Source organism: Prionailurus viverrinus, chromosome A1, assembly GCF_022837055.1.
Source record: "Prionailurus viverrinus isolate Anna chromosome A1, UM_Priviv_1.0, whole genome shotgun sequence".
In the NCBI taxonomy this organism is placed as follows: domain Eukaryota; kingdom Metazoa; phylum Chordata; class Mammalia; order Carnivora; family Felidae; genus Prionailurus; species Prionailurus viverrinus.
This window is the reverse complement of record NC_062561.1, coordinates 173901047-173923812: the sequence shown is the minus strand read 5'-3', so window position 1 is coordinate 173923812 and position 22766 is coordinate 173901047. Positions and strand designations below refer to the sequence as shown.

Below are 22766 nucleotides of genomic sequence, written 5' to 3'. Positions count from 1 at the left end.
GTTGGTGGTAGCAGTAGGAGATGCCAGTTCCCTGCCTCAGAGGGGCTATGGAAGTCAGAGGGTGAGGCCTAACCAGGAAGCAGGGGTCAGGTAAGACGAAACACAGAGGCGGGGCTGGGCTGAGACCAGAGAGGCTTGTGCTTTAATGACAGCTGGGGTAAAGGGGAACAAAAATAGAATCCTGGGGGACACAGGGAGCAGGCAGCCAGGCCCAGCCTGGCCCAGCCCAGGCCAGCTGGGCGGAGGATGCTGGCTTTTTGTCCAAGGGGCTGGTGTGTATGTGGGAGGTGGCTGGAGACTGAGGCCTCTTGGAGACAAGGTATGATAGATGGCTTAGAAGTCCATGGAGCTGTGAGCCAGGTAATCCTTGCGGCCAATGTTGCTGACCTGCTTGGTCTGCATAGCCTCCAGTTTGGGGCAGTCCGTGATTCGATGGCCCAGGCCACCACAGAAGGCACAGCCACGCTCTCCTGGGGGCACGGGGGTGAGAGTCAGCATGATTGCAAGGCCAGGCTCCATATCCCAGACCTTGGCTCCCCCAGGACCTCCTGCCCCTGCCCTCTGATGTGCAGCACAAACTTGTTTTCTGGTGTTCCTGTCATGTCCCCCCCCTCCCCCCCACTGGACCCCCACTCCTGCTCCACAGTCACCTCCAATGTCCAGCATGGACTCATCTCCACAGTGTAGCACTTGCAGCACGGGTGGTACTTTCTGCTTAGCCTCTAGCAGCAGGGCTTTGAGGTCCATCAGCACCGACTCATCTGTGGAGGTAAGAATGGAACCATCAGGACCAACCCTGGGTCCTGTAGCCAAGACCCATGTAGCCATAGGCAGATGACCCAGGGGACAGCTGAGGTGGCCCTGGTGGCAGACTTACCACAGGCCTTGTTGATGAAGGTCGTGGCAATACCTGTGTTTCCTGAGCGCCCGGTACGGCCGATACGGTGCACTGCAGAGAGAGGGAACAGATCCTCTGGCCCACTGCCCATGGGTTGGGGTCTAGCCCGCACCGCTGACCCCCAAGCTCCCCACCGTAGTTCTCGATCTCCTCAGGCATGTCATAATTTATGACATGCTGGATGGCAGGGAAATCCAAGCCCTTGGAGGCTACGTCTGTGGCCACCAGGACATCCTTCTTGCCTTCCCGGAATGCCTCGATGGCCTTGGTCCGTTCTTCCTGGTCTGGGGAAGGTTAGGCAGGAGCCATCAGAGTGACCGCAGGAGTCTGGGAAGTAGTGCTAGGCTCACCAGGCAGGGAAAGGGTTTAGGTGAGGGGCTGCAATGGCAGCAGAATCCATGCCTATGCATGCACTACTCTGACCTTTGCCCCCATGGATGGCCACCGCTTCAACCCCCTTGAGCAGCAAGTACTCGTGGATGGCATCCACATCTGCCTTCTTCTCCGCAAAGATGAGCACCTGTCCAGAGGACCAACTCCAGTCATGAGGGTTGACTCCAACTGGGCATGCCCAACCTTCTCCAGCATACTACCCCTCACTGCCCTCTCCCCTTCATCCCAGAGGTCCAGGGTCAGCCTGGCTGGCTGCACTCACGGGTGGGGGTGTTTTCTGTAGGCACTCGAGCAGGTATACCATCTTGGCCTCTTCCTTCACATATTCCACCTCCTGCCACCACAGGGGCCAGGTCAGGTGGGCCTGCAAATGGGCTCACCAGCCATGACCCTGCCAGAGCCTGGGCCCCCAATCCTGGCTGGGAGGGGACCAGAAGCCTATTGTCATCAAGGACTGGTCACCCTAAGAATGTCTGCTGCTAAGGGCTGAGGCTTAGATGAAACCCCCAGTGACCACAAGGTGGTCCCTCAACCCTACTCCAACAGCTTTGATGGAGCCTAGCCAGATCCAACCCTCACAAAAGAGACCCTGGAAGGTGTCCTCATCAGGAGTGCCTGCCTACCTGGATGACATCCAGGCTGGCGGCTCCGGCACGTCCCACGTTGATCGTGACAGGCTTTACCAGGGCACTCTTGGCAAAGTTCTGAATCTTCTTAGGCATGGTGGCACTGAAAAGTAGGGTCTGCCGCTGGCCCTAAAAAAGAGTAGGGTGGGAATGAGGGAATGGGAGGCCTGGGAAGACCAAGGAGCTGGGATGTAGCCCCCTGAATCAGGGCCAGTGGGTGTGCAGTGCAGGGCCTCAGGGCCTGCCACAGTTGAATGTGGCATCCCGGGGAGGGTGGCCAGAAGCCCTGGCTAGGCAGGCATGGGGACCTTGAAGTAGGAGAAGATGGTGCGGATGTCGCCCTCGAAACCCATGTCAATCATGCGGTCAGCCTCGTCCAGAGCCAGGTAGCGACAGATGTCTAGGCTGACCATCTTCTTCTGCAGCAGATCCATGAGGCGCCCAGGGGTGGCCACCATCATATGCACACCACTGGAGATCAAGAAGAGACCCTGAGGTCAGGGCTACCTGCCCATCCCTGCACCTAAGGGCTGCCACTCTGCTCATTCTGCCCTCTGGCCTCTTTCCTGTCTCTCCTCATCTGTCCCCTTATCACTTCCGCCACCCTGCCCTACTTGCAAAACACATCTCTCCTGGAAGGGGCTACAGCTTTCTTGACCACTGCTCTGCTCCAGAGCTCCTACCCAGCCATGAGTCACCTCTGCTTGCATATCCTTCCCCCTTCTAGATCACTCACTCCCCTTGCCCCCAGGAGGGTTTATCTGAATCTCCAAACAGGCCTTAGTCTGTGCTCCTGTAACTCCCTTTGTAGGTGTTGACGGGCTCACTTTCCTGGTATGAGGAATTAATCTTTTCTGTATCTGAATCTTCCTTGAGACTGGGAATGCCTTGGAAAGAAGGGTCTAGGTCTGGCCGGTCTGTGACCCCAGAGCCTGGTCCAGGGCATCTGGCATTGTCTCCTAGGGACTGCGCTGTGTGGAAAGGCCATGGATCCAGCCCTGCCCTAGTGCCTCAGCTTCCATGATGGACCATACTGGATGGCTCTGACCTTCCTGGAAACCCTGGGTCCTCCACCTCTGTGCCTTCTGCCCAGAATGCCCTGACCCCCTGACTTCCCAAATGTCCCCATTCCATCTGTTGTGCTCCCACAGTACCTTACCACATCCCTCTGTCCCAACCCAACTGATCTCACCGTCAGACAAAAAGCTTCTTGAGGACTAGGTCCACAGAAGGTTTCTGTAAGGGTATGTGGGGGTAGTTAAAGCAAAGGGCCCTTTGGCTTATCTAGGGGCTCTGGGGAGGCCCAGGGGGTGCTTATGCTCACTGTCGGATGGTTTCCATCTGCTCTTTGACAGACATGCCCCCAATGCAGAGAGCGCAGCGCAGGAGTGGGGAGCTATCCTCCTGTAGCAGGCGGCAATAATACTCCAGGATGCCGTGGGTCTGCCGGGCCAGCTCCCGCTGCAGGCACAGGGGCAGAGGTTAGCACCAGAAGGCAGGCCTGTCTCTGCCCTGCCCTCCAGCCTGGCTTACTTACTGAGGGACAGATGATGAGTCCATAGGGCCCTTCACGCTTGGAGAAAGGTAACCTCTTTTCTTGTTCCAGGCAGAACATGATGACAGGCAATGTGAACACCAATGTCTTGCCTGAACCCGTGAAGGCAATACCTATCATGTCACGGCCAGACAGGCTATTGGGAGAGAACAGGCCCGATGATCAGGTTCAGTAGAATGCAGGGAATGGGTCTCCAGATGGATACCTAGTGACTACTCCTTCCCATCACCACCCTCTTCAGGGCCCCCCATACTCACATGGTGGGGATGCCCTGGATCTGAATGGGTGTTGGGTGGTGGATGCCTTTCTTCTTCAGGCCTCTCAGGATGGCTATGGAAAACAACTTTAGCATCATCCTTGTGTCTCATGGATACTTTATCAGGCCCCCAAAGCTGTAAAATTAGCACTACCCTCTTTGAGTTACAAATGAGGCCCAGAGAAAGTGAGAGAGAAAAATAGACTTGTCCAAGACTTCTAGGCTGAGTGGAGGCAGGATTTGCACCCAGGTCCATTTAAGGCTAATGTCACTTGCCCACTGAAGCTCCCTAATGGCAGAGGACAGTAAATAGGGACAACTGGGGCAAATGTAATTCAAACCTAAAGAAACCCCTCCTCAAATCCCTCCATTCTCACTACCTGACTCATCGTTGCAGATGCTAAGCTCAGGGGAGGCTGGGACACAGGCTCACAGTTGTTTGACCATCAAATTCCCAGTACCTGCAGGAAATTTCATTTCCTTGAAGCTCTTTATGGGTGGTGGGATACCATCTCCTTCCACCAGGATGTGATACTTCTTCCTCACGCGCTCATGCCGCTCTTCAGACATGCTCAGGACATAACGGGGAGGTGTCCAACTGTGAGTGGGTGGTGGGGGTCAAGAGAGGTCCCAGGCACAGCTGGCTCTGGGGTGTCCCTGCCAGGCTCAGCTACATACCATTCCAAGTAAAGATGACTGCTTTTCCACAGACTAGAAAGACATACCTGGTTTTGATTGGATCGTCATATGTGATTCCCTTGGCCATTTCCTTCACCGACATCAAAGCTGAGGAGACAGATCTGGCTCAGGGATGGCTCTTGCTTCCCAGAGGCCAGGACCTTCAGATATAACATGCCTGGGGCTAGAGAGGAGGCTTAGTCCACCTCTCCCCTTGCCTGACTACAACCATACCTCGGCCCTCTGCCACACTCTCCAGGATCTTTTCCTCTTCTTTCAGCTGCTTCTCCTTGGCAGACTCCTTGCGAGCTGAGAAAAGAAGCAGATGTCAGAGACATGCCAAAGCAGTGCACCAAATTGAGCCTCCCCGCTGCTTCCCAGCACACCTTCAGCCTTCTCTTTAAGGTGCTGGTGCTGATCCAGGAGGCTGACGTTGGACTGTGGGCCCAGAGGGATGTCGTCCTCATCTCCCCGGGGCTCGCTGCCGCTGTCCTGCAGCTCCTCCTCCGCAGCTCCTTTGCGCCTTCGTTGCAATAGCTTCTGGAGCTGAGGTTCCACCAGCGCCCCTCAGAGCCAAGCCCAAGACAAAGCGGAGTATCGGGCCCAGGGGGCTTGCATCAGGATCTTGGCTTTTGGGAGAGGGTCCTGTGCCACGCGACATGGAGGTGCCCTACCCCTCAGATCAGACTGGCAGTCCCTGGTTTGCCTAGGGGCCACGGTCCCAACTACTGACAGCTCACTCCACTGGATGCCACTCTCCCTCCCACACCCTCATTTCTCTTCCGACCCGAGGCCCTCACCAACAGTTGCCGCCGCTGTCGCAAAGGCACGTAAGGCACGTAGTCTTCGTCGTCCTCATCCTCCGCCTCGGAGCGGCTTCCTGTGGCAGTCGCTTCATCTGTGCGAACACGCTACAGATACACATGAATCAGGCCCAGGCCCCCGCTTTCACAGCTGCTCGCCACCCGCACCGACCCCTACCTCGCTCCCACCTTCCGTTCAGGTTCCGAGTCCTCCATCCTTTGCTGTACGCAGGCGCGCTACGGTAAAACCCCGCCTCAATTTTTGCGTGAGATCCAATCAGATGTGAAAAAGCGGAAGGTCGGCACCTAGCAACGACCTCTGAGTGCCGGATCGCGCAGAGGGACAAACTTTCCCGAGACCCTGTCAGGCAGTGCAGCGTCAAAGTACCCTTGGGCGGCTGCGCATTTGTTGCCAGGGGCGAGGGCGAAGCGTCATACAATGCATTATGGGACGCTGGAGGACTTGGAGCATGCGCTAAAAGCTCAAACGAAGCCTGGTGGAAGGTCCCACGAGTGGAGATACAGAAGAGACCCGCCTACCGGAGGCCTAGCTTCGCCCATAGCCTGACGTCATCTGGCACGTTCCGGGACTGGGCCAGCTGGGACCCCACCGGGGACTCCATCCTGGGCACGGGGCGCGGGTAACGAATCAACTTGCACTGCAGCTCTGACTGGCGTCCTTATCTATGTGACAACACGTATGTTCAGAGTGGTGAGGGATAAATAAAATACTGATGACAGTGTTTTCGCTGAGGGTCTGTACTTATGTACGAAGTTATTATTATTGTAAATGCTGTGATAGAGCTTAGAGTAACTCACTGCCTGGGGAACCAGAGGCTTCGAGGAGACCTAGATCTGAGCTTCCAGAGAAGTGTAGAATCTCAGAACAGGGAGGGGAGGAAAGGGAGAGAAGCCTTCTGATGGAGGGCCCTGCAGGAGTGAAGGTCTGGCCTTGTGCAAGCACACAGATTCCTCAAGGAACAGACGGGTCACTTGGCCGGCTGCTGTAGGGATAGGAGTGGTCAGAGCTAAAGCTGGATAGGTAGACAGGGACCAGGGCATGCAGGGCCCTGTCAAAAGTAACTTCAACTTCACTGGGGACTTTTATTTGAGAAAGAATGAGCGTGAGGGCAGGAAAGGTGCAGAGAGAGGGAGAGAAAATTCCAAGCAGGCTCTGCGGTGTCATTGCCAAGCCTGAGCTCCGGGCTCCATCCCACCAACTGGGAGAACATCGCCTGAGCCAAAATCAAGAGTCAAGGCTCAACCAACTGAGCCACCCAGGCAAGCCCACTGGTGACTTTAGAAGAGGAGTGATGGGTCAGTACTATTCTTTCCTCCATTCATGTATTTAACATGAGCACGTGCTGGGTATCGTGCACAGTGCTGAAGCAAATGAAAGATGAAGACACAAACCTGACTTGTGAGCTTATGGATTAGTTGAGACAGAAATATAATGGATCTTGATATTCAGGAGAAATATTTTAAGACAGATAAGGTAGTACTTTCTGGAAGCATCACAAGGCAGGGCAAATTGATTTTCATTGTAAAATGGCCTTTCAGCTGGAATGTGAAGGATAAGCAGGAAATGATAAAGGAAAGGTAATCTAGGAAAAAGGAAATGTGTGAGCGAAAGTTGGGAGACCTGAGAGTGCCAGGCCTAGATGAAGACTGAGGTCATCTGGTATTGCTGGAGTGAAGTGCTGGGAGGTGGGGGCTGGTTGTGGAAGCCTCTGAATGCCACCCACAGGTTTTTCTCTGTAGGTAAAGCAGCTCCTTGATCAGACCTGCAATTTTTGAATGATGAAGCAGAATTTTAGATAATTATGCCAGTTCAGTTGCAGCACGGGAGCCTGGTGCAAGAGTTGAAAGGAAAGAAGAACAAAGGTAATACATATACAGACAGGTTTCACAGGGGAGTTTGCATACTTTCTTGGAGATTAGGAAAGTCCAGGGACCAGGAATTGTGAGCCTGTGAGTGATGGTTTTTAACATCTTTAGAAGAGGAAGCTGGCACTGACAGCCTGTGGTGGGATTCAACCTGGGAGGAATAGAAGGGGGAGGGAACAGTTTCTGATCCTGCTCCCACCTCTCCATAAAGGGCTCTTAGTGACTGAGTGGCCACAGCCTCCACTGCTTCCCACACAAGCTCAAGTTAAGTGTCAGTTTTAGAGAGAAAATGACATTGGGGACAAGGAGTTGGAAACACAAGTGTGTACGAGAAAGCATTGTTTAACAAACCTATTATATTAAAATCTGAATTTAAGAACCAGATTTACTGTGGGGGGTGGTGGGGTAGGAATGAGGTAGTTTGCTTTACTTTACAGAAGTGTTCATTATCCTCAACAATCCAGTACTTAGGTTACAGGTCTCATTCCCATTGGAAAGTCAGATCCAATTTATAGGAACCTCATTTACTCCCACTTCTCCTGACAATGTGAATCACCCAGGTTACAGGTGTACAGTCCATAAAGGCCGTAAGCCTTTCCCAGACTCCATCTCACATCAGTTGCAAAGAGATCGAGTCTCACTCCTCCAACTCACTGGTTTTGCAGAGGGGGAAACAAACACAGTATGGGGAAACAGCTGCTCAAGTTTACATACCAGAGCCCTCCCAACAGGAGGAAAGAGCACAGATGCTGCTGTTATACAGGCCTATGCTCTAATCCTAGTCAGCCAGACTGAGTGCACTGAAGTCACTTGCCCGTCTTAGCTTTAGTTTCCTCATCTATAAATTGGGATAACAGTCCCATTTAGAACTGCTGTAAGAATTAAGAGGAAATTACTGAACTGCTGACACATAGTATGTGCTCAATGAGGTTAATGACTAAGGCAGAGCCCATGCTTCTGAGTACATTCCTCACCTCACCCCCATCCCAGACCAGCAAACCACCAACACACCGACTCTGTGTCCAAATGTTGCTTTATCTTTCGGCAGGAAAGATCTTCACAGTATCAAAAGTAAAGAATTGAAAAACAAGAACAAAAACAAAACCAAACACAAAGAGAGCAGTGTTGGGCCAGCAGTACCATCAGCCCCCAGCCCACAAGCCAGTCCAGCCCCCGGGCTCTGAGTGAGGAGGCTGCGTAGCACCAGGAAGCGGCTCTGCGGAGGTCCTGAGGGGCCCCAGCACGGCACAGCGTCCATTCAACTTTTGGTTGGTCCAGGATGGCGAGGAGCAGGGAGGATCTTGGGCAGGTGGATAAGGATGTGGAGGAAGAAACTGTAGACCTTCAGCTGGCAGTTGGGGTCTCAGGACACCCTGAAGAAGCTTGACCCGGCAGGGGCTGAGAAAACAGGAGAGCATGGCTGCACCATGAGTGAGACCTTTGACTTAGCCTCCCCATGTTGGCTCTGGGTTTCCATGGGTCCCCATGGGTAGGAACAACTGCCTGCTATTTTTACTCCCTGGGCTGAAAATATTGAATAGACTTCCTTGATTACCTCCAGCAGAGGATGAAAGTTAAGACCCTGCCAGGGGACAGCTCCCCTGTCACACCTCTTTCCAAGTCAGGGTAGGGTAAGAGCCCAGCCTCTGGTCTTTGCTCTCCTACTGACAGGAAGGGGAGAGGCGGCATATGCATCCTGACTCCTGCCTCAGGCTCTGGGTACACAGCCCAGGCTAGGTCCCGAATCTGTGCCAGCACTGCTTTCTCATGCACTCTCAGGGCTCCCACTCTGAGGAGGGTGGAAAAAGCAGTGGAGAGCCCTTATGGTGGGAGTGGGACAGGAAGGGAACATCTCCAGTCTTGGGAAAGAAATCAACCAAAGAGGGAGTCCTTGAGAGAAGACGGCCGGATGAGGTTTCCTGGCTGACAAGGGCATTGGGCTGTGGGAGAAGATGTGCCCCTTTTACTCTCAGAAGAGGCAAAAGATGAAAGTGCCTGGGGTCCCCGTCACTCCTGGATCCTGTGGAGGTAGAAAAAAGAGGCAGGAGGGCACCCTGGTCCTGGCAGAAGCTCCTGAGGGTGTGGACATTTCAGTTTGGGCAAAGACCAGGGAACCTAGCCCTTTCAGAGAGAGGGGCTAAGGTGAGTCTATAGACAGTCCTGACTCCGGGCAGCCTAGCTTCAGGCTCTCTGGGCTGTTCCTGGGGAGCTGAGGCCAGCATCAAGGGTGGGAAATCCTGACCCCAAAAATGACAAAGGGACTCGGCTGAGGGTCCAGGAAGTCTGCTGCCCTGGCCCAGAGAGGCGTGTTCCTGGCACTGAAAAGAGAAGTACAGGTGAGGACACCCTCCCAGGGGTCCCTGAGTTCAGCCTACCTGCCTCAGTTTCCTGTTGCCTTAAGGGCAAGTTGTGTGATTGCCAGCCAGAAAAGGCCCGATCCCAGGGACAGAGCATGGAGTTAAGACAGGGCACTGCACAGCCATTAGGCTGCAAACCCAGCACCAAGGCCTGTCTGCTAGCCAGCCTTCTCTCCTACACTATGGTTCTCAGCCCTTCTTGGTCTTCTGTTTGCAGTCCAGAACATCATCTGATATGTTAGTATTGCAGGGGCACCTGGGTGGCTTAGTCGGTTGAGCATTCGACTTCAGCTCAGGTCATGATCTTGTAGTTCGTGAGTTCAAGCCCCTATCAGGCTTGCTGCTGTCAGTGCAGAGCCTGCTTCAGATCCTCTATCTTCCTCCCTCTGCCCTTCCTCACTCTCTTTCTCTCAAAAATAAATAAAACATTAAAAAAATATATATGTCAGTATTTCAGACAAAGGACCAGTGTAGGTGGCTCAGAGAGGAGGCCAGAGCCCAGCTCAGGGCCAGATCTCTTCTTCAGGAGGCAGCCCAGCTATCATTTCTTCATGGAGCTTGTCATATTTGTGGAGAGTGCTCACCAACTCCTCCATGCCTAAATGACCTCTCCAAGGTCTTAGTCTACCTCATCTGCCTTCTCACTGGTCCTTTGGGGCTGGCCCCTTCTTGTATGGTTTTAGCTGGGAAGCATCCTGGTAGCCTACCAGGTCAGGCAAATGAGATTCAACCCTGAGGCTAATAATGTCAGCGGTGGGGGCAGTCCTCTGGGGACTAAGGCTGCTTGAGAGGCAGATGGTAAGGGAAGCAGGGGCCTGGCAGAGATAGTCCAAGGATGGCAGTGCAGGAAGGACGCTTCAGGAGCACAGGCAAGAGGGAACACAGGAGGGTCTGGCCCAGGATATCTTCAGAGAGTGTAACTTGTGGTGCTGTTGCCGTGGAGGTACAGGGGCCAGGGCTGGCAAGCTGCTAGGCTAACTCCATGTGCCCCAGAGCATGAAATGGTCTGGCGGGGGCACAGAAGTGACAGAACTTGGGGAGAGGGAGTACGTGCAACACTTAGGGGTCTCCATACCTCACTGAACTGTGCTGGGAGTGGTTTTCTTGAGGCTGAAGTTGGTCCAGTTCACAGCAACTTTCTGACGAGTTTGCTTTGCAGAATCCAAACAGAACCTATTGGTTTTGAGAGACACCAAAAAAGCACAATTAGAGGTTCTCACTGCTAGACCCCCTTTCTAGACCTGTGTGTCCTGGTCAATAAAGGAACCAAGTCAGCTCTGTACAAGTCCTTTGGTTCCAGGGTATTGGGATCTAGCAGGTTATGTGAGCTCTGCTGGCTTTCTAGACAGAGTGCCCACAAGCCAAGGGAACAATGTGTTAAGAGACCAACACTGCCTCAGGATACAGGGTTGCTCCTCACACTGTATTTTTACTGCAGCTACACTGGGTTGCCTTCTGTTCCCCTAGGTACTGCATGTTGCTTTCAGCTTCAAACGTCTATACCTACTAGCTCCACTGTCACGAAGGCCCTGTTTTACCTTGCCCACTTATTCTTATTTCTCAGGTCTCAGCTTGGTTGCCACTTCTACTAGGAAGGCTGCCCTGGCCTTGCCTACGTTTCAGCTTTGCCTGTCGCCCCACTTCTAGCTGCTTCCCCCACAGCCCCATACCCTTACTCTTCCAACAGCACTCAACATTGTTTATGGCTCTCTCTCCCCACCTAAGCTGTGTTTGATTTGCCTCTACCCTAGAGCTCAGCCCAGGCAGAGCAGAGAAAGTGCAAATGAATAAACAAAGTGAATAAAGCTGGAGAAAGCCCTGGTTCTTGGGGCCTGACATGCCTCCTTCTCCCTGTCCCTTATACTTTTCCAGATGCCCTGTCCTGCCATGTGGCTACCTGGGTTCCAGGAGATATACTGGAGGGAGAGAGCTTGGAGAGGCTCTCCCTCTGAGGGAGTCGGGATGAAGGAGAGCCTGAGTGTGGGTGGGCGAGAAGGCATCCCCACACCTACCTCTTGAAGTACTCCACCTCCCGGTCAGTCTCATCCATCTCCACCCCATCCATGTCCTTGGGCAGGAACACATCGTCTAGGAAGACACAGCCAGGAGGGCTTAGTGCCCACGGCCAGGCCTCTGGGGTCATGCTCTTAGGGCAGCACTGCCCACACGCAAGGATTACCCTCCACCCTCTGGCCTGGCTGGGGTGGGGGTGGGGGGTCAGCCACTCAATTCCTGGTGCACTCACCCAAGGAGGCGGCTGTCTTCTCCTGCTTGTTGCGGCTCCGGCGGCTGCGACCCTTGCCCTGTGGCAAGCTCTGTGGCCTTGCTGGGCCTGGGGGCTGCACAGACTCCTGCTCCAGAGGCCGTGCTTTGGCCTCACCTGGCCAGTTTCGCCAGGAGCTGCCCTTCTCGTCAGCTTTGGGGCCGGCAGCCCAGCCTGGTCCTGGCTGACTCCCCCGGCTCCCTTCTCCAGCCTCAGCACAGCTGCCCACTTTGGGAGGCTCTGTGGCCTTGCCTGGCTGCTTGGTGCTGGGGATCTGGCCCTTGGCATTGGGAACCTCGAGGCTGGCAGGGGACCGTGGGGCTGGGCTTGCCTCGATCTTCTTGGCCTGACTGCCCTGTCTCTTGCCCTTCCGCGGCTTCCCAGCTGAGACCACAGGCTCGGGCAGCTCCTGCTTGCAACTGGGAACCTCCTTTGGGCCTGGCTCCTCAGGGCTAGGGTTGCCTGGCTTGGGTGTCTTGACCCAGATCACCCGGGACAAGTTGGGCACGGCGTTGAGTCTCCTCACTAGCCCATTCTCAGGGATGATACCAGGAGGGGGCCCCCTCACCTCTGTCCATGGTGGGTGGGAGCCTCTCATTTCTGTCCATGGTGGGGCTGGCTCACCTGGAACTCGTAACGTGTGGTTCTGAGAGGAGCCCAAAGTCAAAGGGGACAGGTCAAGATTAATGTCAGGCCGTTGCTCTGAGGAACCATTGAGGTTTGAGGGGGATAGGCTCTGGGGCTCTGGCTCAGCAGCACCCTCCTTAGAGAATCCATTGCTGTCCATGTTGAGCTCACATACACTGAAGCTGGCACGGATAGAGTCCTTGACAGTGTTCTTGATCTCTTGCAGACGGCTGCTCAGGAAGCTATTTACTCGATCCAGCTCCTGGTCAGGCCACTCCAAGAGCCTCTCCCTGGCAGGCCTTGGCTCCCGGCTTCCAGAAACACTACGATTCACCTGCTTTAGAGCTTCTGCTGCCAAGTGGGCCTTCTCCTTTTCCTGCCAACATAAGACGCAATTTCAGCGGAGGCCAGGCAGCTATCAGGCACAGTGTGACACCTGACACATCAGCCTGGGGCCCGCCTTTGCGGCTAACCGGCTAGAGGCAGGGTGTTGCCATCCTGGCCTGCTCACCCACCCTGTGGGAGTGAGGATGAAATGCAATCAGACAGGTGCATGTCCTGGGGATGGAGACAGACCCACAAAGGATAGGGTTTTTATAGCTTGTTCATCCAGAGCCCTGGTGTCGTAGGGCCTACGGACACTAGGACTCAAAGGGATAGGAATGCAGCTAATTGTACCTTGCCTTCCAGGCTTGAGCTTAAGCAGTTCAATCACTTGCTGAGTCTCCGTGGACTCCTCTGAAAAAGGGGGGAACAATAATTCTGGAGTGAAGACAAAACTGGGGATGCATGTGAGGCAGATGGCTGCTACAGAAGCATTCTCTCCAATTCTGCTGGTGGTAGGGGAAAAAAGCTGTGGGATCATGGGGGGGTTAGGGCTTTAAGAAGATGGGCTGTGAGACCACCATGGCCACCATGGTAGGTCAGACTGCTCTGGATGGCAGGAATGTGTGTATGGGCACTATGGAAGAGGGCGAAGTTCCCATACGAAGGCCACTCACCACTCAGCTGCCTCCAGTAATCAAGGCCATGCCTGAAATGTGCCTGATGGCATACAGTGGCAGCCACATGGGGCCCCACAACAAGATGTAAAAGCAGCCCCTCTACCTATGTGAGAACTTGGGGGCTGGACTGTTAGTCAGTGTCAACAGATCTCGTTCTGGAGAGTAAAAATGAGAGTCTTTGGGCTCTGAGTCACCCCATTCCTTTGCTCAACCTCAAGTGACCAGCAGGCCAACAGGCCTTTAGAGGGAGATGGGAGACAGATGTCAAAAGCCCACAGGAAGGAGGTGATGGTGGTGCTGGGCCAGGGGCTAGATGACTTCCACATGTCACGTATTTCTAGCTGATGTGGGAATGGAGGGGAGAAACAGGAAAACGAAACTGGGGAGAGAAAAGAGGGCTTGCGACCACTTCAGAGTCAACTTAAAGAGGGTGACTGTGCCCCAGCAAGCATCCATCTGTTTTAAATATGGCTCTGCAACTGACTAGCGCCACAACTGTGGGACCTTGGACAAATCACTTACTCTCTCTGAATCTTATTGTCCCCCTTTGTAAATTCAGTAGAAAAACTACCTACCTATTCCTCATGGTGTTGCTAGGAGGACATCTGAGGGGGCATGTGTCCCTTTCCCTGGGTGCTGACAAGGCTGTGCCTTGGCACCATGGTGCTCATGTGAGGAAGCAGCTCAGTCTGGAGCAGTGTTTCCAGCCACGTGCCCTGAAGTTTAAGGCCATGAGGATGGACAAAGGAATGGAAGGCCTTTCAAATCACTCCTCCCCTGCACCAGCCAACTTTTTCTGTTAGGAATGGAAGTTCTATGGAGGATTTCAAATCTGAAAACGAGTTAGAGGGAGCGATGTGGGACCACGTACGGCTTGGTAGTGAGAGGACAGAGCACAGAACACTAACTTTCTGTTACATGCCATGAGCCTGACCCTTCCCGCATGTCATCTCGTTTCACCCTCACAATGGCCCCTCGCAAACATTATCCTCAATTTGCAGACGAGGACATGTGACTTTGGAACGAATAAGGAACTGGCCCAAGGTTACATAGCTAGAAAGTGGCAGAGTTGGGACAGCACATCCAGGTGTGATCTGCAGTTCCTATGGCTTTCAATCCTGTTTGACAATCACTTCTTGACCATCAACTAGGAGGCACTGGGCTGGGCTCTGGGCAATTTAACTATGCATGAGAACTCTGCTGAGGGAGGCAGACATGCAAACAGGCTGTTTAATGCTGAGTAACAGGGAAGAAAGTACTATCGATACTCTGGGAACCCAGACCAGGCCATCAGAGGTGCTTCCCACAGAGGAGGCAGTATCTCCCTGGGCACTGGAGGGTGACTGGGATCGTCCTGGACAGAGACTAGCACTTTCTAGGCAGGAGGAGGAGCAAGTGCAAAGACTGGGAAATGGGCACACACAATCTTTAGGGAATGCAAACATTCATAGGGAGAGCTGGAGCCCCAATTTCTTTTAGGAGAGTGGTAGGGAGTGGTGGGCAGGAAGGCCAGAGGGGAGAGACTGAGAAAGAAAGCTGGCAAGCTAAGCAAGGACTGGATCCTGAAGAGCCCTGCAGGCCATGCTCAAGTCTGGGTTTGATCCCAAGGGCAATGTTCGGCCACTGAAGGCTTTTTTAAGTAGTAGTAGTAGTACAGTGGAGAAGTAGATGGTCTGAGCTATTTGGGAGGTAGTGTGGCTGGGATTTGGTGGCAGGTGGGGAGAGAATGAGAGGAGTTACAAGAACAACACTGACAACCACTGGTGCTGCTGCAGCAGCTTCCCTGACCACACGTTTTGTCGAACCTTTCTGTGCATCACTCCATTTCATTCTCGCAACCATCTGAGTTAGGTTCTACTGTTATTCTCATTTTGTGGATGAAGAAACTGAGGCTTAGAGATGAAGTGATTTGCCCAAGGTCATCCAGCAAGTGTGGCAGAGCCAGGTTCCAAACTGAGGTCCGATTCCAAGGCCCGCTGCTCTCAATCACCATGATGCGTTCCTCCCAGAATGGCATCCTGGGTTCTGGTTCAGGCAACTGGGTAGATGGTGGTGGTGCCATTAACTAGACAGACAACGAAGAAGTAAAAGCAGGCCTCTTTGGAGAAAGATAACAAGCTCAGTTTTGGATGTGCTCAGTTTGAGTACTGGTATGACATTTGTGAGGAGGTGCCCAGTAGCAGCAGGTATCAGTGTGAAGGGCAGGGAGGAAACAGGTGGACATAACGAACCAGGAACGACACTATCTAGATGGCTTCTCTTTCTCAGAAGGATATCCTTTAGGGGGAGGGTCAGAGAGAGGAAGAGGAGTCCACAAAGGAGACAGAAGAGAGATCAGAGAAGGTGAGAAATCTGGAGAACACGGCATTCCCATTGTCCTTTCCCTGTCCCCGCCTGGCTGAAGACAGGGCCGAAGAAAGCAATATTTGAAAAGGACAACCAATACAAAATGTGAGATGCTGCCTAGCTGACAAAGAAGGTGGGCCAGGAGAGTGTGATTTGGCAACAAAGTTGTCACTGGTGGCTTGGGGGGGCGGGGGATAGTTTGTGAAGACAGTGCAAAGACAGTGAATGCAGATAACATTTTTCAAGAAATTTGCCAGGAAAGAGAAAGAGGTGAGGTGGGTGAGAGAGAGAGAGAGAGAGAGAGAGAGAGAGAGAGAGAGACACACAGAGACAGAGACAGGGGGGTGGGGGGAGGGAGAGGGAGGGAGGGAGGCTGTACCCTCAAGGCATAATTTGCTTTCAAAAGAGAGAGTACTGGGCATAGTGAAACACTGGGAGATAGCCCAGAGGAGAGACCAAAGCCAGAGCAGGAAGCTGAGGTTAGACTGAGGAGGCAGGAAAGGACTGTAAGGCCTTAGGCAGGAGAAGGGGTAAACTCTTCCCTCATGACAACAAGTCTGCAGGTGGAGTGGTAAGATGCTGAGAGAGTGCCTGTCTGCTGGCTTTTTTCCCTTGCTGAAACAGGAAGTGAGGTCATCTAACAAAAAAGAAAGGCTGGGTGGGGAAAGCCTGGAGGTTTGAGAAGAATCTGGAGGTCTGACAAAGAAGCTGTGGTAGACAGAAATGATGAAGAGCGTAGATCAGGGAGCTATGCCTGTTGGGCAATGTGAGGGCTCAAGCAAGCAGGAGACCAAGGGGCTTTGGTGCCACAGACAGATCTGATCTAGAGCTTTCCTTGAATTACAAAAGGGGAGAGGCAGGTAGGGGTCAAACCCAGGGCTGCGGTTTTTCTGAGTGGGTGTAATGTAAGGGGAACAGGGCAAGGAATTGAGAGTATTGGTAAGACAGTGAGTCAATGATGGTCAGGGGATCTCTATGGCCTGGGTAGTGGAGGAAGGGGCAGGTAACAGCCTTTAATGGACGAATAGGAGTGGCTGAAAGGTTGCAGATGACAGAGCCAGGGTCAGTTTCAAAGGAGTAGGGGTTAGTACATGAGGGACAGACAGTCATGGGTCTGCAAATGATATAAGGGAGCAGAAAGACACTTAGCTTTATTGGTCTCCTGAGGTGGGAGAGAATGAGCAGTCTCCACTGGACGGCTCCCAGGGGAAGCTGTGTTTGTGATGGACAGCCAGACTGTGGTTAAGTCTGAGGGAGAGGAAGGACACTAGAGAGGAGGCTGATGTATAAACAGATAATGACCATGACTCCCCATCACATGACCTTGCAACTGCCTGGTGCTATGTTGTATTCTGGCCTCTAGACTGGGCTGGGCAGACAGTAGCTGTGCAGCAAGTTTCTGAATGAGTGAATAGAGGGTGATAAATGGCAGCTAAGGGAGACATGCAAGGTAGAGTGGCAGTACAGTAGCAGGAGTTACCTGAAGTCTGAGCTTGGAAGGAAGTTGTTGGAAGGAAAAGGAGGGGAGAAAAGAGACTGTTACTGGCGTTACCAGCAAAGGGGTAGGGATGTATGGAGCACAGATTTACGGAAAGCACGCAGGCCTATGAACTTCAAGGTGTGCTCACTGGGACCTAACTGGAAACCACTGCCTTAAGCGGCTAGGGAAGGCTAAAGAGACTGCTGTTGCCCACTAGACACTTCTGGCCAGGCAACACTGGATGGGAGAAAGAAAGTGCTGACCATTTTCTGAAGGCAGCGGTGGAACCTCTTGGCTCACTACTTCAGGCTGCAGGGAAAGGGTCCTGGTTTGTCCTTTAGGCTGGAAAAAGATGTAGAACTGCTGCTTTCCAGAGCACCAGGGCCGTTTGACCACCCAGGACCTGGAGCAAGCTGGTTGTCAAACCCAACTCTTCGGCTGCTGGGCTCCCAAGTGTGGCACTGTGCAGACACAGCTGGGGGTGGGCAGGTGAAGAGGTAATGAGGCAGCAGGGGACGGGCCGTCAAGCCCTGGGGCTCGCCTGGGAGCAGGGCTGCCCAGAAATAGCTCACTGGGTTCTCTCCTCAGCCCTCTGAGGAACTCACCCAGCCTATGGCTGGGTCCTTCCCATGACTTCAATTACACCTCCAAGCTGGAAACTCCCAGTCCCACACCTCCATCTCCACTTGGAGGTGTCGATTCTCCTGAGAATCTCCAAGTCAACGTGCCCCAACTGAATTTCCTGTCTTCTGCCAATCTCATCCTCATTCAGTGAATGGAGGGCACACCATCCTGTCAGTCATCCAAGCAAACACCCGGGAGAAATCCTGACTCCTTCATCTCTGTTCTACAATCAGATTACCAAAGCTGGTCATGTCTGCTTCCCTTGCTCTAGCCCCAGCATCATTCAGCTCTCCCCTGGCCCTCGATATTCCTTCCTGGAGTGTCAACCCTCCAGGCTACCTTCCATATTGCCACACAGTCACAGTGGAATAAAGATCTGACCTAGCGCATCCTTTGATAAAAGTCCTGTAGGGACTCCCCTCAGCTATAGGATCAAGTCAAAGCTCTTTAGCAGGGCCTATGAGGCCCTTTCTCACCTCTACTAGCTGTCCTGCCTCTGCTCTATTTGAGCTCTGGTTACACCAAACTGCTGTGGATGTGCTATGCCTGCTGCCAGAACTCTCCTAAGGAATCTGAACTCACTCCCTACAACTCAACTTTCAAGTCAGCCTCTTGGTAAGCCATTTCCAGCGTGCCCAGGCAAGATGGGGGGGAGGGGGTTCCCTTATCCCAGTGCTTGACACATGCTAATGTGCTCGTCCAGTTTTGTGTCAGTCTCTCCACTGGACCGAGCTTCTCCAGGGAGAGAACTTAACTGCGTCATGCTTTGGCTCCCAGTATTTGTAGAAGTGTTTGGTGAATGAACACATGACTGACTGACTGAAGCAATTCTTGTGCTTTGAGGAATCCAGCAGTTTCTGAGGCCAGGACTCGTCTTTTCTCCAATCATTGGCCCCAGGCTCCCTGACCCTTATGCCTCCCAAACTCATACAGACCTTCCCATAGCAGTGAGCTGTGCTAAGGCTTCTGGCAGCCAGCACTGTTTGTGCCCCTGAAGTCTTGGGGGATTGGGGCAAGGGATTCCTTAGGGAGGAGAGGTGGTACAGCTAGGCTCCCCCCCACACCCACCTTCTTTTTCAGCTTGTGCCGGGCCCGCTTGGCGGCCCTGGCGCTGTTGGGGACTTTGGGCTCCGTGCTGTTGATGAATTCCAGCAGCTCATCCACATCTCGGTGGTCCACGGCGGGCTCCCCAGGGATCCCGCCCAGGGTGCCCCCCTTCACGGGCAGCTCCTCTTTCCGCCTGGTCAGCCTCGAGCGGAGCTTCTCTCGGATCTCTGTATAATTCCGACTCGTCGGGGCAGCGGGTGGCTGGGGGAGGGGGAGGTGCTGACGTTACACACCCTGGGCCCGGGAAGCCCGGAGCACTCCCACCCGCTGGCACCGAACATGTGGTGAGAAGCGAGACAACTGTTCTTTCTACCACAGCCACAAAGGCCAAGTGGCTTCAGCCTCGGCCAGGCCCAGAGCTAAGGCAGCGGTGGGCGGAGGGAGTGGGAGGTATGCAACAGCATTGTGAGCCCACTGACTTGGGAGCCAGGAAAGCAGGTTTGAGCCCGGGCTTTGTCACTCGGAAGCTGTATGACCTTGGGCAGGTCACTTAGTCTTTGTGTGCCTCGATTTTGTCATCTTTGAAATGAGAATAATAACCCCTAGCTCAAAAGTGACTAACAATGTGATTACTTTCATTTCTTCTGTCCTCAACTGCTCTCCCCTAGCCGGCGGCCCTTTGCTCTGCACTTTCAGACTTCTGAACTGTTTTCGCTCTCTGTACAGACAGCACATACTCTGCCCTGAACCTTCTTCCTGGTGCCGCCTGTGCTTACGGCCTATCCCTCGCAGTCTCTCACACTTGGAGGACTGAGAGCCTTTGCTTCCACTCTGCCTTCATCACGCACAAGTGTTGTTCACTTCTCTGTGATTACACACATATACATACTCATCAGAAACATAGCTTTCTCTCTACCATTTCCTTTCCTTTTGCCTACGGAAAAAAAGTCAATCTTAAGGAGAAACCAGGAAAAGAGCAAAGGGAGCAAAGTGTTGAAAAATCCCTACCTCACAAATGTGCTGTAAGGGTTAAGTGAGTGGACACAGGCTGCGAGAACTCAGAAGGTTCCAGTGTGGTTATAATCCCCCTGAGCAAGGGGAACTCTGGGGAGAGTAGGGTGCTCCTTTGGCTCACCTTAACTGGCCCTCAGCCCTCTCTGGCCTGGGCAGGCTCACTCACCGCATTGTGGCCGAAGAACTCACAGTAGCAGCAGTCACAGAACTTTCCATCTCTCTGGTGAGTGGAGGATGAGGTGCAGGAGCTGCGCTCTGAGCTGCTGTCCTCTTCCTCACCCAGGCCCTCATCTGCCTCGCAGGGCTGGGGAAGCTGGCAGGCCAGGCCACTGTGTGTAAACTTGTGCCCTTTACACCCAGGGTCTCTGCTGATGGGGGAGAAAGATAAGCCCACAGATGAGGGAGGGCATGGAAGGAGCAGACTGCAGCAGGAGCCCGGGGAAGCATTCTCACCATTGCCATCCCAACTACCCTTCATGTGCCTCATCCCACAAAGGCCAAAGCAGTCAGATTGTTATCAGTGCCTCTCACAAAAACAGGGCCATCACCCTGTGGGCTGTGGGCTGATGGCTCTCCTGAAGCATCCAAAGGAGGTCAACAGGGTCAATTTCCTTTTACCCTTTAGGTCCTTAGACCAAATCTGTACCAGTGGGTGGAGCTGTCTTAGCTGTGGGGCCTTAAATCTGGGAAAGTCAATGTGCCTTGTGGGCCAGACTCTAAGAGCTACTGTACTATTTGGGACAGGTACTATATTTCGCATATTCTAAGCATCTCCCAGGTCCTGCAAAATAGATGTTGCAGTGGAGGTACTTGCAGTGGAGGTAACTAAGGGAGGTAACTAAGGGTCAGAGTGCTTAACTGCTTTGCCCAAGGAGAGGCTAGGGCTCAGCCTGTGCCTGCCTGTGTGCAAAGCTCATGCTCTCCCACTGTACTGCTCTGTCTCTGGACTTCAGGAAGCACTGGGGGCATCACGTAACATAGACTATTTTTCCAGGATAAGAAAAAGACACTGGCCCACAAAGTCCCAAAACTGGAGCCAGAAGAACAAGAGCCCTGGCCTGGCCATCAGAAGCTGGAATGCCCTAGGGCTGGGGACATGGGGTGAGGCTGGGATGGTGGGAGCCAGGAGAAAGGGCAGGGCAAGGAGCAGTGAGAAGGCTTGGCTCCCAGGGCAGTCTGTTGTGCAAGGGGTAGAAAAGGAGGGGCAGGAACCATTATCAGTGGTGCTCAGAGAAGCTTAATCCAAAATGACCATTCTTCACCTACATTAGCAAAATTAAAATAACCCATGCTCCTGAGAATATGAAGAAGCTAGCACCCTAATATTGGTGGTTACATAAATTTGGAGAGACTTTTGGGAAGCAATTTTTCAATATGTATTAGGAACCCTTCTCAAAAAAGACCTTCTGACATCTTTTAAACGGAGAACTTTTTTCATTCTGAGGGACCTTTTCCAAGGAGAAAACCCCAAAAGAGGGAAACAGCTTTAGGCAAAGACATCTTTAGAGACATTATTTACAATGTTAAAATACTGGAATGATTTAAATCATTAGCAACTAGAGAACAGGGAAGTGCACTATGGAGAATATTCTTCACCCTTCAGCTGAGACCCAGAAGACCACATAGGAACCACACAATGAATGCTATGTGAAAGAGGACAACAAAAAACTGTGAACTGTATAGACACCACCACCACTGTGTGGGTAAGACCTGTAGGGAAAACTGCTAAAAGTGGTGGCATTGGGGTGGTGGGATTTTAGAATGAGAAAATTCAAATGCATAATAAACACAGCTCTGATTTCTAATACAAAAATACGTACCTTTCTCCTCCACAAAGAATTTTATCTTTCACATACATGTTAATATAAACTTCTTCAGTACTTAGAATTACTTTAGGGAATCCTTAAGGCCATAATTCCTGACTCAAACACAGATTTGGGTACAAGAATGTTTATTACAGCCTTGTTTTTAATGGTTAAAAACTAGAAATACCCAAATGTCCAGGAATAGGGGAATGATAAAATAATTTATGAATTATGCTACTGCTATGCAAGAAGACATTTTGAGACCACTGGAAACTTTTCTGAAGAATTTTAACTGGGGAAATGATCTATAATGTTAAAAAAAATAACTACACAAAAATATATAAACAGAGACCTAATTTATATACAGAGACATCAGGAAGAAAATATACCAGTGTTAAAGGTTTATCTTTAGGTTTTGAGGAAATTTTTTCTTCGTTAGACACCCTGAACTTTTCCAAGTTTTTAAAAGATAACAGTTACTTCTTTTAGGATTGTAAATATGATACAAAAGACATAGAATCTATCATTCAATTTCTACCCCAAAGGTATGCTCTGTGAAGTCTCTCAGAACTCAAAGTCGAAGTTAGCAGGGAGTATACCCTTTGTGCCACTCACTTACCTGTGAGTGCTAGGGAGCTGCTGAGAGCTGGGAGGTGGGAGGAGAGGCCCGCTGCAGTGCCCGCCGCAGTGCCCACTACAGGGGTGGCTGCACCCTGAGAATGGTGGAGGCATCTTCAGGAGCGGCATGCTGGTGGAGGGCAGGTGGGGAGTCTGACATGCCCCTGGGGTGTGTGGGGCGGCAGCAGCGGCAACAGGGCATTCTGAAGCTTGGGCAGGGAAAGGCGCTGCCGGGGTAGCAGGCGGCAGGTGTGGATGGGGTGGTGAGCCAAAGGACCCGGGGTGAGATGGGATCGGCGACGCGGGCTGGGGGTGGTGGCCAGTGGGGCTGTTAGGTGGAGCAGTGAGGTCTGAGTGCCGGTGGTGCTCCGAGAGAGAAAAAACCTCACCTGTGGACGGATGGGGAAGAAAGGGGTCAGAGTGAGAGCCAAGACCCTGGGAAGGAAAGCCCAAGGGCTCACTGCTACAACATCCTGCTTACTATG

At 52.6% G+C, this 22766-nt stretch overlaps 2 protein-coding genes and 1 long non-coding RNA gene across 26 annotated transcripts in view; 1 reads left to right on the top strand and 2 right to left on the bottom strand.

The window, feature by feature from the left end:
* Positions 1-120: 120 nt before the first annotated feature.
* Positions 121-5538, bottom strand: DDX41 (DEAD-box helicase 41). The gene is made up of 17 exons (XM_047877047.1): positions 5399-5538; positions 5207-5317; positions 4793-4952; positions 4641-4715; positions 4454-4514; positions 4190-4326; positions 3730-3802; positions 3455-3608; positions 3242-3378; positions 2226-2388; positions 1915-2046; positions 1554-1625; positions 1322-1418; positions 1033-1182; positions 878-949; positions 651-761; positions 121-470 (listed from the first exon to the last, which is right to left on the bottom strand). Exons 1-17 carry the CDS (start codon positions 5423-5425, stop codon positions 334-336), a joined length of 1869 nt encoding a protein of 622 aa, XP_047733003.1. The 5' UTR covers positions 5426-5538; the 3' UTR covers positions 121-333.
* Positions 5539-5767: 229 nt separating this feature from the next.
* FAM193B (family with sequence similarity 193 member B) overlaps positions 5768-22766 on the bottom strand; it is a 33854-nt gene continuing 16855 nt past the window's right edge. For 18 of the 23 annotated variants that reach the window (XM_047875362.1, XM_047875948.1, XM_047876095.1 and 15 more), the window contains 7 exons: positions 22283-22670; positions 20025-20226; positions 18866-19105; positions 11699-12719; positions 11466-11541; positions 10529-10626; positions 8112-8494 (listed from right to left, as the gene is read on the bottom strand). In XM_047875362.1, the coding sequence (XP_047731318.1) occupies positions 10530-10626; positions 11466-11541; positions 11699-12719; positions 18866-19105; positions 20025-20226; positions 22283-22670 (2024 nt within the window). In that variant the 3' untranslated portion in view covers positions 8112-8494; position 10529. The other 5 variants (XM_047875501.1, XM_047875571.1, XM_047875434.1 and 2 more) reach the window with 5 other exon arrangements.
* Positions 5824-11094, top strand: LOC125176209 (uncharacterized). 2 transcript variants are annotated; one of them, XR_007156180.1, is made up of 3 exons: positions 5824-5907; positions 6971-7093; positions 11018-11094. It is a non-coding gene; the product is annotated as an uncharacterized LOC125176209 (long non-coding RNA). The 2 variants fall into 2 exon arrangements; XR_007156175.1 differs by lacking the exon at positions 11018-11094 and adding an exon at positions 8145-8229.